Source organism: Triturus cristatus, chromosome 1_2 (genome assembly GCF_964204655.1).
Source record: "Triturus cristatus chromosome 1_2, aTriCri1.1, whole genome shotgun sequence".
Classification (NCBI taxonomy): Eukaryota; Metazoa; Chordata; class Amphibia; order Caudata; family Salamandridae; genus Triturus; species Triturus cristatus.
Genome location: NC_140580.1, coordinates 114,748,436 through 114,766,579, shown reverse-complemented (window position 1 = coordinate 114,766,579; position 18,144 = coordinate 114,748,436). Strand labels below are relative to the sequence as shown.

Below are 18,144 nucleotides of genomic sequence, written 5' to 3'. Positions count from 1 at the left end.
GGGCGGTGATCAGAAAAAGGCAGACCAGAAGGGTAATGATCAGAAACAAAAAGACCAGAAGTCTTCACCAGGCCCCCAAAAGGCTCAGGGGGAGGGTGGTCCCAAAAAGGATAAAAAGAAAGATGGCCAAAAGAAACCATGGTGCAACTATTGTAAATCCAACTCACATTGGTTTAGTGAGTGCACCAAAAAGGATAAGCCCCCAGCCACCATTGCCCCTAAGGCAACTGTACCCCCTAGTTCAGCTGTAAGTGGTGGTTCCCAGCAAAAGGGTGTAGTAGGGTTAACCCTGGGAACTGAGGAGGATTCTGGCCTAGTCAGAATACCTACTCAGGCTGTTCTGATCTGTGATGGGGACTTAGCTTTGTCCTCTACTATAGGCCCCAGTAACCTGGGCAAGTACAGACAGACTCCTTTTATCAACCAAAGAATGGCTCAGGCCTACAGGGACACTGGGGCTAGTGTCACAATGGTGACACCTGCCTTTGTGGACCCTGGACAGATCATACTAGGTGAGAATTACCTAGTGACCAACGCTAGCAATGCCACTACCTCCCATAGTGTGGCTATTGTTAACTTCTCCTGGGGAGGGGTAACTGGCCTCAAGAAAGTTGTTGTTAGTTGAGACCTTCCTGTAGAGAGTTTACTGGGCAATGATCTTGAAACTTCAGTTTGGTCTGAAGTGGAGTATAGGACCCATGCAGAAATGCTGGGGATAGATGCACATGTCCTTGCTGTGACCAGGTCACAGGCCAAAAAGTGCACCACTGAACAAGTGCTGGATCCTGAAATTATGGACCAGTCACAACCCAAGAGAAAGAGCAGTAGGGTTAAGGCTGTGCCTTCCCCCCTGCCTCAGGTGGTGGATCAGCCCTCCCAGGAGGATGATTCTGAGAGCCCTGAAGGAACTGTCCTAGAAGAACTTGAACCTGATCAGGTTGAGTTTCTTGGGACAGGGGGACCTTCAAGGGCAGATCTGAGGCAGGCTCAATTAGACTGCCCCTCTCTTGAACCCCTCAGACAGCTGGCTGCTGCTGAGGCTGCAGGGAATGCTCAAGGTACTCATAGAGTGTATTGGGATGAAGGGCTACTGTACTCAGAGGCTAGAGACCCCAAGCCTGGTGCATCCAGGAGGTTGGTCATACCACTGAAGTTCAGAGGCTTCCTTCTTACCTTGGCCCATGATATTCCCCTTGCAGGACATTTAGGCCAGAACAAGACTTGGGACAGGCTTGTCCCTCACTTTCACTGGCCCCATATGTCAGAAGATACTAAGGAGTTTTGTCGCTCCTGTGTCACCTGCCAAGCCAGTGGCAAATCAGGTGGCACCACAAAGGCCCCCCTCATACCACTACCTGTGGTGGGGGTTCCCTTTGAAAGAGTGGGCATAGATATTGTAGGACCAATGGACCCACAAACAGCATCTGGGCACAGATTCATATTGGTGATAGTGGACCATGCCACCGGGTATCCAGAAGCTATTCCCCTGAGGACCACAACAGCTCCTGTTGTGGCAAGGGCCCTGCTTGGAGTATTCTCCAGAGTGGGCTTTCCAAAGGAGGTCATTTCTGACAGAGGTGCCAACTTCATGTCAGGATACTTGACTGCAATGTGGAAGGAGTGTGGTGTGAACTACAAGTTCACCACACCCTATCACCCACAGTGCAATGGGCTTGTTGAGAGATTCAACAAGACCCTAAAGGGAATGATAAAAGGTTTACCAGACAAGCTTGGGTGAAGATGGGACATCCTTTTACCCTGCCTTCTGTTTGCTTACAGAGAGGTCCCACAAAAGGGGGTTGGCTACAGCCCTTTTGAGCTTTTGTTTGGGCATCCTGTAAGAGGACGTCTGTGTTTGGTAAGGGAAGGATGGGAGAGACCTCTCAGACAACCCAAACTTGACATAGTGGATTATGTACTTGGTCTCCGCTCCAGGATGGCAGAGTATATGAAGAAGGCTTCTAAAAACCTTGAGGCAAGCCAAGAACTCCAAAACGCTTGGCATGACCAAAAGGCTGTGCTGACTGTTTACCAGCCAGGGCAGAAAGTGTGGGTGTTGGAGCCAGTGGCCCCAGCAGCACTCCAAGACAAATGGTCTGGACCCCACACTATTGTTGAGAAAAAGGGAGAAGTCACCTACTTGGTGGACCTTGGGACTCCCAGAAGCCCCCACAGGGTGCTTCATGTCAACAGATTGAAGGCATATGTTGACAGGGCAGACATGGGGCTACTCATGGCTACAGATGAGGGGCAGGAGGAAGAGAGTGACCCTCTCCCAGACCTGCTCACTCAGAACCCTGATGATGGCTCAGTTGATGGTGTGGTCTTTTCTGACAGCCTCACTGTCTATCAGCAACAGGACTGCAGGCAAGTTCTGCAGTCCTACAGACATATGTTCTCTCTGACCCCAAGTCAGATAAACTGGTGCACCCATGAGGTGGACACTGGTGACAGTCTGCCTGTGAAGAGTAAAATCTACAGGCAACCTGACCATGTCAGGGACTGCATAAAAGTTGAGGTACAAAAGATGTTGGAGCTGGGAGTCATTGAACCTTCAGAGAGCCCTTGGGCTAGTCCTGTCCTTGTCCTGGCTAGTGACTGATAGGTACACATGTGTCTATATGTGAGGTAGGTATAGGAATACTACACCTAAGCAAGGGGTGATTACACAACCTTGCCCCAGCTGAGTGATCAGCCAGTTGTGTCATAATTGAAGGCCAGGCCAGGGGTGGCATAATACATGCTGCAGCCCCTGGTAGGCCTAGGGTACACCTATGCCCTGGGTACCTAAGGTACACTGTACAGGGGCCAATAAGGTGATCCTATCCAATTGGGTTATGCACCTAAAGTACATAGTATTAATTTAGAGAGAGAACAGCAGGGCTGTGGGTCTGATTAGCAGGCCCACAGGCACATCTGACTGGGTACTACAGAAATTTTGTTAAGAACTATGGGTCCATTGTGACACCACTTAATGACTTGACCTCCAAGAAGATGCCAAAGAAAGTTCAGTGGACAGTAAGCTGTCAAAAAGCATTTGATGACCTGAAGCAGGCCATGTGCAGTGCACCTATTCTGAAAAGTCCAGACTACTCCAAAGAGTTCATTGTCCAGACAGATGCTTCTGAGTTAGGTGTGGGAGCTGTTCTTTCACAACTGAATGTAGATGGTCAAGACCAGCCCATTGCTTTTATAAGTAGAAGGCTGACCCCTAGAGAGAAACGTTGGTCAGCTATTGAGAGGGAGGCCTTTGCTGTGGTTTGGGCCCTGAAGAAGCTGAGGCCATACTTGTTTGGCACTCACTTCAAGATTCAGACAGACCATAAGCCCCTCTTGTGGCTAAATCAGATGAAGGGTGAAAATCCCAAACTTCTTAGGTGGTCCATTTCCCTACAGGGGATGGACTTCACAGTGGAACATAGACCTGGGACTGACCATGCCAATGCAGATGGACTCTCCAGATATTTCCACTTAGAACATGAAGACTCAACTGGTCAAGGTTAGTTTAATGTCCCTAAGTTTGGGGGGGGGGGGGGGGGTTGTGTAGGAGAGTAGGGTCTGCTTTCTATGTTCACCCCCACTTTTTGCTTTTGCTTTACTGGTTTTCGACTTAGATGTGGCTGTGGGCCTGCTAATCAGACCCACAGCCCTGCTGCTCTCTCTCTAAATTAATACTATGTACTTTAGGTGCATAACCCAATTGGATAGGATCACCTTATTGGCCCCTGTACAGTGTACCTTAGGTACCCAGGGCATAGGTGTACCCTAGGCCTACCAGGGGCTGCAGCATGTATTATGCCACCCCTGGCCTGGCCTTCCATTATGACACAACTGGCTGATCACTCAGCTGGGGCAAGGTCGTGTAATCACCCCTTGCTTAGGTGTAGTATTCCTATACCTACCTCACATATAGACACATGTGTACCTATCAGTCACTCCTATGGCAGGCCTTAACAATCCTGGAGGCAGAGTGCTTGGTAACATGTGAGATGGTGCTCTAGCGTGAGCTGAGCCTGTCTGCAGCTTTCGGAACCATGTCCTTATAGCTGTTCTATGATAGAGCCTACCATATACTCTTAAATTGCCTTATAATCTTAAACGGTTATGGTAACTATGGTTTGGCTTTATCAAAACATGTCGTGTAAGGTGTCTAACACTTTGGAATAATACCCCATCCCATTTCTGGGGATGAGGATATTATCCCTCCCTTCTAGAGGGAGAAGACATGTTGTAACCTACTTACCCGGTTAAAGTTAACCAGAGCCCCAGCATCACAAAATGGATGCTGCTGCCACAGACACGAGTCTGACCTCCTGCTGCTGGGAGTGATCCCGGCAAGGGAGGCTTGGACAATAGGTTTCCTGCCTTGGGAGGTGCTAGCACCACCCCAGACAGGCCTTAGTGTATTGGGGCAGGGAGGGATGAATAGAATGAGACATGCCTGGGGCACACAAGGTGTCCCGTGCATAGTCCAGTTCAAACCGGTGCTGGGGCACTCCAGCCCCAGTCCTGGCGCGAAACTGGACAAAGGGAAGGGGGTGTAACCACCCCCCTCCCAGGTCCCACCCATAAGGCGTGACCTAGCAGGTATCCCAGCCCCCCAGATTAGTATAAGAGTGGGAGTTGGGCCTCAAGACTTTAGATTATCCTGAACCTGCAACTTGAACAGAAACTCTGGACCTTCGACATTTGACGAAAGAAGAAGACTGAAGAATCTCCCTTGTGGCCAAGGAGTGGCTACCCTGTGCAAACAGGCACCATCAAGAGACTACCCTTTGCTTTGCTCCAGTTCTACGAGGGACCGACTGCAGAGCCCGACCAGAGCCTTGACTTCCAGACTTCTCCGACCCTGATCCACATCCACAGCGGTGCTGAGATCCGTGGAGGCAACGAGAGACGTGGGACCGGCTACCTGGGAAAAGTGGCTAGTATCTTCAAGCGCAGCTTCTGAGGCACCCTCGAAGTTGTGCACCGGGGATTGAGAAGCCCCAACCCCAAGCACCATCTGCACCGAAGACCAGCCCCCCACACTCCACGAGTCCTGCGTGGGGCCCTTCTGCATTTTCCTGCTTGCTGCGTCTGTCCGGTTGCTTGCCCGCTGGCTAGTGGCCTTTGAGACGACGCACCCTGAAATCTTCAGCGCTGGTTTGGCTCCTCCAGACTGGCTCCCGCTTCTTTGAAAAAGAGAAGCACCCCAGACCTTCCTGGTCTGCACCAGAAGCAAGTCCTCCGATCTTCGTGGGTTCCGCTTGCCAAGGCTTGGTGAGTCCTAGTCCAACTTCGACGCCGCCGACAGCAAGAGCCTTCGTGGGACAGCTCGCCTCCTGGTCCTGGTCGTCCTCGACGTTCCCTGGTCCTTGTGGCTGCAGCGACAAGCTTCACCTTCACCTGCAATCTTCACGACATCGCCTGGTTCCTTCCTGGCTCCACGCGGTCACTGGCTAGTGACCTTGACTCTGTCCCCTCTGCTTGCAGGTATCCTTTCTTCCTGATCCCAGCCTTGGGATTCACCGGACACTCTTCACTGACTGCCTGTCAGCATCTTTCTTCAGGCATCCATAGGAGTAGACGACGAAACCCGACACAACTTCACCCCTATGCACCCGCAGCCTGTGGGCTAGGTAACTTGGGTACTCCGGTGCTCATCAGGATAGTGACTATCCTAGTGTGTAGTTTTCCAGCCTCGACTTCCTAGCTACTCCGGAAGTGTCCTAAATCTATTTAATTCAAAACTGTACTATTTCTATTGATTATACGCATTACGCGTGAGTGTTTCCACTCTGCACCTGAATCCCGTGGGCCTCCCACTTCCTAACCTTTGGTAGTGTAGTGTAGCCCCAGCGATTCCCTAGGCCTAGGCCTATCCTATTTCCGTGACAGTGGTCCTTATACCACTTACTTAGTATATGGTTTGCGTGGCCCCTAGGGCCTAACTGTATTACTTACCTGTGTGACTTAATGTATGCATAAATAAGACTGTATTGTACTTACCTCTAATCTCATAAAGAGTGCTGAGGGTTTGTCTAGAATAAATACACGTTATTTTATATATATATCTGTTGTGGTGTCATTTCATTTGGTATTCAAGGGATTATATATGGTATCACAGCTGGCTTCACATGCCATTCAGAGTTTAGCCTAAGACTGCTCTTGTCCATGCTACCACTAGGATAGCTGGTCTATAAGGTTGACTTTACAACCAATCACCATAAGGGTTGTTTGGACTGATATAAGGTGTACACTAGAACTAGTGACATCATACATCAGGCCAACTTCTCACAATGCCTTCCCTGGACTGGAAACAAGCTTCCTAGGACCGGTTTCTGGCATTTCAGCCGTCTTCAGCCAGGCTTGCTTGAATCCAGTGGCAAAGTGAGCAAGGGACTCACGTCTGAGCATACCCTGCCAACTTATGGCGAACAAAGCGGTACAAAAGGGGGTGGTGATGGACAGAGCATCAGAACCAATCAAACACTCACACCCAGTCAACAGATCTGGGTTTGATCCATCACCATTCTTTAGCCCACTCTGCCACCCCAGCTCAGACATGGCCATATGCAAATCAGTCTGACCCTGTGCCTTATGGGAACAGTCCAGCCCGAACTGCCAAGCAATGCCTTCCCTGGACTGGAAACAAGCTTCCTAGGACCGGTTTCTGGCATTTCAGCCGTCTTCAGCCAGGCTTGCTTGAATCCAGTGGCAAAGTGAGCAAGGGACTCACGTCTGAGCATACCCTGCCAACTTATGGCGAACAAAGCGGTACAAAAGGGGGTGGTGATGGACAGAGCATCAGAACCAATCAAACACTCACACCCAGTCAACAGATCTGGGTTTGATCCATCACCGTTCTTTAGCCCACTCTGCCACCCCAGCTCAGACATGGCCATATGCAAATCAGTCTGACCCTGTGCCTTATGGGAACAGTCCAGCCCGAACTGCCAAGCAATGCCTTCCCTGGACCGGAAACAAGCTTCCTAGGACTGGTTTCTGGCATTTCAGCCGTCTTCAGCCAGTCTTGCTTGAATCCAGTGGCAAAGTGAGCAAGGGACTCACGTCTGAGCATACTGATTTGCATATGGCCATGTCTGAACTGGATTCAAGCAAGCCTGCTCTGTTTGCATTTTCTACGTCAATTGTTATATTTGTTCTTTCCCTCCCCCTCCTCCTACCCTCCCTTTTGGTATTTTTTGATTATGTACTTTCTCATTACCTAAGATAATTTATTTATTTATTTTTTTCTCTTTATGAGGTTGATTATGATGATATACAATGTTATTTAGGTATTATTGCTTAATCATAATATTTTATGTCCTGTCTATTTTTTTTTTAGTTGTATTTGAACAAAATTCAATAAAATATTTTGAACACAAAAAAAAAAAAAAAAAAAAAAAAAAAATACGAGTGCAGGGTTTCCCAGCTATTAGGCTCATTTAAAGAGTTCGACCGGTCGCCAATATGAAACCTGGAGGGAATGTTGCCACCTTCAGGTTTTCCCAAAGAATGTTTTTTGGGAAGTGATGGTTTTCTTGCCCTTGGTGTGATGGCATAATAACCAATGGGGTTAGGGGTAACCAGCACAAAGTAGACTGTCTATAGTGGCCTAAAAGTAGGCATAGGTAATATATTACATTGTATTATATAGCATGTTTTAAAGATATACATACACATGCAGCTGCTTGTTATAAAAGTAGAAGAGGGAGCAGCATATGTCCTAAAATATTATGGCAATATTAACACATCACAATTATCATATAACTAAAGAGGGAAATAGAATTTTATGTTCTCAAGTTACGTTCTTGTCAGAGCTGTTACAACAGCATTTATTGAATAGGGTAGTAAGCACAAAAAGCACCACCTTTGTAGGACATAGCATGGCAGATTGGTAGCAGCACTTTGTAGTCAATGGGAGCCCCTGGTTGCTAGTTGCTTGGGGGAGAGGTTTGGGCATGGCAGATTGGTAGCAGCCCTTTGTAGCCAATGGGAGCCCCTGGTTGCTAGTTGCTTGGGGGAGAGGTTTGGGCATGGCAGATTGGTAGCAACCCTTTGTAGCCAATGGGAGCCCCTGGTTGCTAGTTGCTTGGGGGAGAGGTTTGGGAAAGGGAGGCTGCCCATCGGCCGGTCCAGAGTGCAGCGGCCTAAGTAGTTGGTAGCAACATCTACTCCAGGAGCATATGTTCACATGATTTGATTCCTGGGAAAGTTCAGGGTGTTACTATGAGTGTGATTTGGGGGCATCAGCTATGCATTCCTTGCTCAGTATAGAAGGGCTACGCCCTGCCTTACCAATCCCACATTTATTAGAAATGTATTCATCAATGAGGCAGTCTACTCCAGACCTGGTGAGGATTACTGGAGATTAATTTGTTAATGAAGATTGGTACTTTCCTTCCACCAGGCTAAACTAATTAACCTGTGATATATAAGAAATATATTTCTATATACATGGTTGGATCTAGTTTAAACCCCAACCTCCTGATGTATGTCATCTTTAAACTCAATGCCATGTTATTTGTCACCAAGGGGGTTGAGGTGATTGTGTGGGAGTTAAGTGTGGTAGTGGGACAAACCCCAAAAGGGCGGCGCGGCCTGCGGTCCATCTTTCACAAACTTGTCCATCGCTCTTGGGCGTCTCGCCAGGAGAAATGACGGAGTTGGGGTTTATGTGAGCTAGCACGGGGCATGCTAACTGTGGTGCACACACCAGATTGCTAGAAGCCACAGGTGTGTTGACTCAGGTTCTCAGAATTGGATACAAGAGGAGATTATGCAGGAATTCAGTCTCAAAACCCAGTTAGTCCACCTGGTTGAATTTTTGGATCCTAATAAAATTCCTTAACTTTACCGCACCTTATTTGAGTTCAGTACAGCATTTGGGAAGTGCTAGAAGTAACTGAGTTCTCTGTCCACTTTGCAGATTATCCCTAAATGCAGCTTAATAAATCCATTGATAATATTGACCATTTATTAGTACTCATCACACACCGAATTTCAGTTGGCACATTGGAAGGGAGTTCTTCTTATATCTTCCTGCGTTTTTTTATTGAAGTTATTTTAATAAACTTCAGTCAGTGCAATATTATAATGTACTTAATTGAAAGAACATTGTTAAAAAAGAAACCGTTTTGATTTTGCATCATTTACATTGTAATTCTTTGGCACTTAGAAGCCGCGCGAGACTGCTGGTGGGCTTCTGCCTTTCCTGTGTCCCTGTGAATGTGGTGACGTGCCCATCTCGGAAAACATGTCTACCTGGAGTGTACTGTCTGTGTTGTCTTCCGCCACTTGCCATCTCTGAAATGCTTCTTCTTGTCCTCAGGCCGTCGGACTGGGAGCCAGCTTCATCAAGTTGGGAGGTCTCTTCCGCGGAGAGAGGGTGGCCAAGTACAACCGCCTGCTTGCCATAGAGGAAGAACTCGCCCAGAGCGGCGCCCTGGGTATGAACGGCTTCTATTTTATCCTCTTTCAGTGGGTAGAGAATGGGTGCACAAAGAGGAGGAGGGGTGAAAGAAATGGCTCCACGGGAGGGCGGAAGATTCCAGCACCATGACAAGCTGCAAGGAAGACACGACGTAGAATGCATTCTTGTCCTAATAGGTTATCTATTCTACCTGAAAGAATGGCCGCCCCCTGCTCGGGAACGCGCGTGCACACTATCTGAATAAACACGGCTTTCTTTTCAACGTACTTCGCATTAGGCTCCAGGACAGAATTAATTGGCTGGGATGGAATATGCACACCATTTTTTAATTGCTGAATAAAGGTTTCCAAGGATGCAGGGAGTACCGGGGGCTACCTGGGCCCCTCCCGTCGGATGCTCTAGGTAGGGGACGCGGTTGTCGTTTTCAATCCAGCGCCATTCAGGAAGCAGCTGTTCTCTTGTGTGGAGCCGTGAATGGAGTCTGACCCTTGGAATCTCGAAGATCCAGGGCCCTGACTCTGCGTCTAGCCTTTTCCATGTGGGGGGCAGTTTTCACTGTGGAAGCGGCGCTCAGGATCCTAGACCCCAATCTACCGCACATAGTCCTACATTCATTGGCACTTCTGTCGTAGCCAGTCCTAGACATCAGTGGCCCTCCCTCCCCGCTGGTAAAGAATGTTTTAGCCACTGTTAGAATATTTTATGTGCAAATTGACCTTGCTCCCTGATCGTGACATAGCTTCAACTTTAGGAAATGCCACAGTTCAGAGGGGCTGGAAGGCTCAGCAGCTTCCATCAAGGTCATTCACGGACGCTCAAGACGGGGGGGGGGGGGGGGGGGGTCTCCAACCTTTTCTGTAATGAGAGTTACTTCTGATCAGTGAAAATCGTGAGCTGTGCACATTGTTACCAGACACCCCGTGGCCCAGCTTCATTGACTTTAAACCTAGTGCCCGTCAGGCCCAGTTCTAGAGGGTGGGCCAAGCCCACCCAAACATGAGCCTTGCCCTCGAAGTGAATCTGCCACCTATGTACAACAATAATAAAAACTGTTCAGATAACTGGTGATTTGCGATCCTGCTGCAGGGCAACCATTTGTCTCTTGGTAGTTTTTAAAGGCAGATAAACTGAATTCTATGAGAATAGCTCAGTGGGTTACTACCTCTGTCACACATATCCTTGTGTTACTTACAGTTCAGAAGTTACTTTCCTAACATAGGCCGGTGACCTATGAACTGACATCAAAGAGCTGCATACAAACTTCGCTTTTTTGTGTTGTGATATAGTTAGAACTTCTCCATTCTTTCATTATTCTAATGTTACTAAAAAGTTTGTTTGGGCAGTTATACATTTTTATCAGAAAAGCCAACCACTGGAGTACTCTTTAAATCCTGAGTTTGTGCTTCTCCTACCAAACCACCGTAAAATATATTGCCCACCAGTATGGATGACGTGATTTCTACACCTTGTAATCCTCTTTGGCTTATTTGACATTCCCAGTAGACTGATTTATTGTCTCTGTATAATGTGTGCTATTATGTACAGCACTGTGACACCCTACACTCATATGAGTAGCGCTGTACAACAAATGGAATGGCTATGAGAGAGGGGCAACGGAGGGATGAGGGACACTAGTGGAGGGTGGCAGTGAGGGAATCCGAGGAAGAGGTCATGGGGTGAGGGGGAGCTACAGAGAGATAAGGGGCGCTGGTGCAGGGTGGGAGTCAGAGGAGGAGGTCACGGGGTGGGGGAACTACAGAAAGATGAGCGGGCACTAGTGGAGAGTGGCAGTGAGGGAAGCCAAGGAGGTGGTCATGGGGTGGGGGAACTACAGAGATGAGGGGCACTAGTGGAGGGTGGCAGTGAGGGAATATGTGGAGGTCACAGGGTGGAGGGAGTACTACAGAGAGATGAGGGGCACTGGTGGAGGGTGGCAGTGAGGAAATCCGAGGAGGTGATCATGGGGTGGGGAGGCTATGGAGATATGAGGGGCACTAGTGGAGGGTGGCAGTGAGGAAAGCCGAGGAGGAAGTCATGGGGTGGGGGGGGGGACTACAGAGAGATGAGGGGCACTAGTGGAGGGTGGCAGTGAGGGAATCCGAGGAGGAGGTCACGGGTGGGGGGGAACTACGGAGAGATGAGGGGTGCTGGTGGAGGGTGGCAGTGAGGAAATCCAAGGAGGTGGTCATGGGGTGGGGGAACTACAGAGAGATGAGGGAGCAGTGAGGGAATCTGAGGAGGTGGTCATGGGGTGGGGGGGGGGCTACAGAGTAATGATGAGGGGGCACTAGTGGAGGATGGCAGTGAGGGTAGTGGAGGAGGTGGTCATGGGGTGGGGAGGCTATGGAGAAATGAGGGGCACTAGTGGAGGGTGGCAGTGAGGAAAGCAGAGGAGGAAGTCATGGGGTGGGGGGGGGAACTACAGAGAGATGAGGGGCACTAGTGGAGGGTGGCAGCGAGGGAATCCGAGGAGGAGGTCACGGATGGGGGGGGGGAGGAACTACGGAGAGATGAGGGGCGCTGGTGGAGGGTGGCAGTGAGGGAAACTGAGGAGGAGGTCATGGGGTGGGGTTGAACTACGAATAGGTGAGGGGCACTGGTGGAGGGTGGCAGTGAGGAAATCCAAGGAGGTGGTCATGGGGTGGGGGAACTACAGAGAGATGAGGGAGCAGTGAGGGAATCTGAGGAGGTGGTCATGGGGTGGGGGGGCTACAGAGTAATGAGGGGGCACTAGTGGAGGATGGCAGTGAGGGTAGCAGAGGAGGTGGTCATGGGATGTGGGGGAGCTATGGAGAGATGCGTGGCACTGGTGGAGGGTGGTAGTGAGGGAGTCTGAGGAGGGGGCCATGATGGGGAGTGGCTACGGAGATAGAGATCAAAAAAGAGGTAAAAAAAAGACTTTTACACCAGCACTAAAGCCGGCCCTGTCATGGCCTTTCAGTTTTCGTTTATTTAATTAACAGTCAGGTGAGTAGGACAACTGTGGAGTATACTTTAACATTCATGCTAATCACATTTACTGCTATATTCAATGTTTCAAGTGTGAAGGTGATTTTACTATTTTTTTACTGGGAATAATTAAAGTGGAACTGAATGGTGACTGATATGGGGCTGGGGCCCAAGGTCAGCTGTGAGATGAGGTGTAATGGAGAGGGATGGTAGAAAAGTGGATAATCAAGCCTATAAAGGGAGTGCGCTGCAGAGTCAGGGGTCAGGTGGAGGTAGTAATGAAGAGGGTTTCTCACTGAAGGCTCGCACAGAGGGAGCCCGAGTAGTGTCACTTGCTTGTTACTCCCACCTTAGAAACCTCCTCTTCCCATCAAAGGGACATTACATGGAAGAAAAGTAATTTTTGAGAGTGATAACATTTAGAAAGAGACTTGGGAAAGAGTTTGTTTTACTGTGCCTTGTAAGACTAAGGAGAGATAAAGGAGGGCCCAGAAGCAGACCTGGCTCGATATATAAGCGATAAAATCGGGCCAGCAGTGGCCCACCCGAATGTACCCTTGGCCCACCCAAATAAAAATTCCTGGTGCCCATGTAGCCCAATGCTATGGTTTGAACAAAATACTGTGCCTACAGGTTCTATGATTGGGCTGACATGAGCGTCGGTGACTGCATGATCTGTGCGGATGTATGAATGTGAATGAATGGGATATGTGTATGGGTTTGGGTGACAGAGCCTATGCCATATGTACTTGTGGCACAGGACATACCTTTTGCCATATGTGGCACCATTACATGTACAACACAAACATAGAACCGTTTTTGTTTCATAATGGGAGAAATTTAAAGTGCTGAAAAATGTTCTGCAAAAATGTTTATAAGAAACATTTTGATGCACTTTAAATTTCTCCCATTTAAAAAACATGTCTGTGTTTTTCAATTATAAATAGGTCAGTGTGTCTACCACCCACTCAGATCAAAATGCCTGCTGTGTGTAATTGTGACACTTTGAAATTAGAGAAAATTCAACTGAAGAGTTAACTTATGTTTATATGTATTACATAAAGCTTTTCATTTTAATTTTCTCCCTTTGCAAAGTGTAGGCATTTGAGTCCCAGTGGCATTTCATAATATGATACTGTGTCTAACTGTGTCTACCAGCCACTGGGAACAAGATGCCTGCTGTTTGTGAATGACACTTTGAAAAGGGACACAATTAAAAAGAAGTGTTAACTTAATCATTAAGTTAACTCTTCGTTTTAATTTTCTCTCATTTAAAAGTATTCAGAAACATTATTTTGTTTTCATGCTCCACTATTGAGTTGAGAGCAACCTTTATTGAGAGTTAAATACCTCCATTCTGAACCTCTGTGACCCACATGGGTCATAAATCTCAATAGAGTACTGCTCATTATTAGGCTCTGCTATCTGCAGCATATAAAATAAACATAGCCTTTCCTCAACTTTAAAAGGAAAATGCAACACTTATTTATTGCTGTTCTTAGTTAGAAACAAAGTCAAGTTTGGGAGCTACTCTGTAGGTTTCTGTGAGCTTGTGGTAGCTTGTGATCGACTGGTTGGAGACACTTGCTCTAGACTTTGATGTTGTGATCTGCACATCCAGGAATCAGCCCTCCCTTTTCCAGTGGAGTTTTTCATCATGTTGGAGGACTCGCATACAAGTGGATCACTACAGAGAGTCTAGTGGTGACAGTCTGCAACAGCCACCTTACGTCAGACGTTTGGCATGTCCTTGGGCACAGATGAGACCCTCAAACAGTTTGAACAGCAGGAAAAAAAATGTTGACTACCAGTGCATGCACGTGATAGACCCCCCCCCTCCCTCATTTGCCCCCGATATCCCACTCATTAGTTCACTTCTCTCTATTAACACCTATGAGAGACAGCAGAACGGTTCGTAGGTTGTCAGGAGAAAGGAGAGACTACCGGTACACAAGGCCCTCTGGTTAGTAACTCGTACTTTCTGATATATCCCCCTTTTTCTGTCATTCAGACTCATGGGGAAATTGACCGGAATCAAGAGAGGCAGCCTTTGTTATCAGTGCATTCTAACCAAACAAGTTCTTTAACAGATCTTGATTTTGACTGAGCATCAGCTCACTGGTTGACATCACTGGCCGAACACATTTCATATTGCCCATGTGAGTGAAATGCAAATGACTCCTAAAGGGATGTGGCGTAGAAAAGCAAAAGATGCTGCCTTGCCTTTTACTGTATGCACATATATACTCTCCGGAGGAGAAAAGCCAGCAGTCTTGTAGCATACGGAGATGCACAGGATCACCCAAGGTGCAATTAATATCTTTGAGGCCAGTTTACCAAGAGAAGGCCCACCTTAGATGACACTCTGCCTGTTGGAGGAACCAATACAGTCCTCTGCTAGTAAATCCCAAGGTCACACCTGGCATCAAAGGACAGCTTAGGGAGAAAAGTCTCAAATTACCTTGCAGACGACAGATGTGTGCTAAAGACTTGGGGGCATATTAGCAACAGACAGCGATAAATATCACAAAGCGTGCTTAGCGCTTTCATATTTATCGCCTGGTTAGCGCATTATTTACAACGTGTATAACCTAGGTGATAAATATTCCAGTGTTAGCGCAAACATGGGCAAACATCGCTGGAAAACCAGTGATGTTCACCCAAAAACAGCGAAAACATTGCTGATACGAGCATGTGGTCGTAACCACATAATCCACATCCCATGTAAAGTATACGCTAGTCTGAATTTTAACAGACGTTAAAATCGAGAGCTAAGTGCGTGTTAGCGCGATTAAGATTATCGCTACGCAGGATTTGGGGTCCTTGTAAATATCACGACGCTGTTTTAGCGATATCTTCCCATGGAGTATTGTCAGGCACGCTTCCTTTGCATCTCATTAACAATGCGAGGTGTGCTGACAACGGGCGCTGAAACAAGGAAACACGCGTTAGCGTGTCCTTGTAAATAAAGCGATAATATTATTGCCGCTTTTCACCCGAAAACGGATGCAAAAGCGGCGATATTATCGCCAGCCCTTGATAATATGCCCCTAAATTTGCAAAAGGTAATTTCTAATAGGTGCTTCTAACTGCAGATTGCTGTCCTTTTGAATATTCCCTAGACATCAGAGTAGATCCATATGTCTTTAGCAGTAACCCTGTGTGCCTCTATGAGGCGTTGTCCATCTACGGACCAACGTTGTTCTTCTCTGGAAGTAACAGACGGAACCACATATAAATGCCACCTCTCCGCGCTGATCTAATTTCCTTTCTTTTATGCACCACCAGGTGTGGATCTGAAGCTACCCCTCATCTCTTCGAAATACTTACCTCCAAAACTATAGTTATAAAATCCAGTCTAGAAGGCAAAATGTCACCTCCCAAGACTTGAGGATTAAAGCCTTGTAGGGACTGTAGCAAGCAAATGTCTGAGAGAGATCCCCACCAGGCTTGCCTGGGGTCAGAAAACCACTCCAAGGCCTGCTGCAACTGTGCTTTTATGGATCCCAAGGCTACCTAGGATCATAAGGCCAAGCTCTACATCGCTAAGTACCAAAAGACTCCACACCGTGACCGGTCGAAGTTGAAGGGAATGTCTTGTTCCCTAAGTTGTTCCATGGCCAGTCATCATTGTGGTCAAAGTCTTTGGGTAAGTTGAAGAAAAAAATTGAGAAGTCCATGCTGGACCCGAACTCCAAAGGTGCTGGGGTGTTAATATGGCTCTCTGGCTTGCTTCAGAACTTGATCCTCTTCAGAGCGGATTCCAAGCCTTGCCCCCAGGCAACCTGAATAAGTTCAGCAAGACCATGCTGTGTCTTTTTGGCAAGCTACCGGCTCCCTTTGGCACGACTTTAGGCCCCAAGGAACTGCAAGGACCTTCCCCCACAGACCGGTTCAATCTCTGCACCAGCCGGACCATCTGGGCCAGCTAATGCCCCTCACCGGCTGAGATGCTGACTCTGTCACTGGCACCACAAACTGGACAAGACCTGTGAGCACCGATGCTGGACAATGAAGTGCAACCACTCGTTCTTTCGGAATCCGAGGCAGCACCACTTCAGTCTCGACTGAGGCCGCACCCTGATCCCTGGCACAACCCATCAAACTCTAACTCTGCCCTTGCCTCAAGGCAGGGCCCAAACTCTTCACACTCTCTTTGGAACAGACTCTCATAATGATGGTTATGACTCTGGAGATGAATTTACTCAACCTTTCAATTATTATAATAGGTACAAAGACTTTCAGGATGGCAGTGACCTGAACACTTTGCCAGACACTGGGCTAGTCTAGCCCTTGGACCTGCCACAGAAGAAACTGCTTCCTTCGCCTTAGTTATGTGAAGGGTGGCTGAGGTTATCTACTTTGGAGGTGTAGACTAATCTTAGAAATGGGGACTCTAGTTGGCAGAGGTATCCCTGTCCAAGTAGGGACCACCACTCAAGTCAGGGTAAGCTATATACACACTAAAATATAAAGTGTGCTCACCCTCTGGTAGCATGGCACAGACCAATCATGCTTATCTAAAGAGGCAATGTGTAAAGTAGGTTAGAAAAATGGACAATAATTTTATAAATAAATCGAGAACAAAGTGACTAAAATCTAATAAGTAGAAGTTGAGATATGAATTTTTAAAGAATAAAAGTGTTTCTAGCGATTAGAATCAATAAGCGCCTGGGGGTTATCTGGTCGCACTGAACAGGAGCAAAGTCAACAATTCAAGCCAACTGCAATGGAGTGCTTGACAGGGACAAGAGCCACGTAGGCCCGTTGAACAGAATACGTTGATCCTGGGTTGCGACAGCAAGATGCGGGGTGCCCACGAGTGATGCGTTGATGTCAAGCCCTCAGTCAAGGTGATGCGTCGATTTTCTTCATGTAGTGGTAGCAATGCATCGGGTTCCCGTTCCGAGTGCAGCGGGGTCTGAAGATGATGGGCCTGGTTACTCCACACTGGAGGGGCGATGTGTCGATCTTCTCCAGAGAGTGGTGGCAATGCGTTGGTTCCGAATCGGAGGTTTCAGCTGGGATGTGGTAGTTCTGAGTTCAATGTGCCAATTCTACTCCCGCAACATGGTTGATGTGCCAGTTCTGCTATCAGTAGAATGGAGATGCGTTGATATCTCTTGTGCAAGTATCTGGGTCCACTTCCAGTAAACCTTGGCACAGGAGCAGGTGTAGAGACTTTGATAGCCCTGAGTCTCAAGCAGCAGGAGGCAAGCTAACAAGCCCTTGGAGATCATTTCAGTTGCAAGGCAGAATCCAGCTCTCCCTCAGCGGGGTCAGAGAGCAGCAGGGCAGCACAGCAGAAAAACAAGCCTTCCAGGTCAGCAGCATGTCAGTCCTTACAGCATAGCAGTTCTCACAGAGTCCAGTTGTAGGTCCAGAAGTGTCTGATTTAATGGGGTCAGGGTGCAAGTACTTACACCCAGTTGTGCCTTTGAAATGGAGAGTCTTTGAAGTGCACTGAAGTCTATTCTTCCCATCCCTGGCTCTAGACTATCAGTGCGGGGTAATCGGCCCTGTGGGACAGGGCACTGCCTATTCAGATGTGTCAACCCCTCCCTCCCTTCCTGCCCAGGAAGAAACCTCCGAATACAGACGAGTACTCAGTTACACCTAACCTTCCTGTGTTTGTGGGTGTCTAGAGGGAATGCACAAAGTGTGGCTGTCACACACCTCAGACATGTATTGAAGACAGGCTGCATGTACACAGAGAAGTAAGAGCAGAGACATTTCCACTTTCTAAAAGTGGAATTTCTAAATTAGTGATGTCAAAT

General features: G+C 47.9%; 1 protein-coding gene and 1 long non-coding RNA gene across 5 annotated transcripts in view; one reads left to right on the top strand and one right to left on the bottom strand.

Moving 5' to 3' along the window:
* Positions 1 to 9,368, bottom strand: part of LOC146866920 (uncharacterized) — a 203,254-nt gene extending 193,886 nt beyond the window's left edge. The window contains exon 1 of one of the 2 annotated variants that reach the window (XR_014960799.1): positions 9,250 to 9,368. This is a non-coding gene — a long non-coding RNA (uncharacterized LOC146866920). The remainder of the gene's footprint in view (positions 1 to 9,249) is intronic. The other variant, XR_014960798.1, reaches the window with a different exon arrangement.
* The window catches only part of ENO4 (enolase 4), a 506,130-nt gene that overhangs the window by 473,981 nt on the left and 14,005 nt on the right, over positions 1 to 18,144 (top strand). For all 3 annotated transcript variants that reach the window (XM_085603160.1, XM_085603154.1, XM_085603150.1), the window contains one exon: positions 9,317 to 9,434. In XM_085603160.1, coding sequence (XP_085459286.1) covers positions 9,317 to 9,434 — 118 coding nt within the window. The remainder of the gene's footprint in view (positions 1 to 9,316; positions 9,435 to 18,144) is intronic.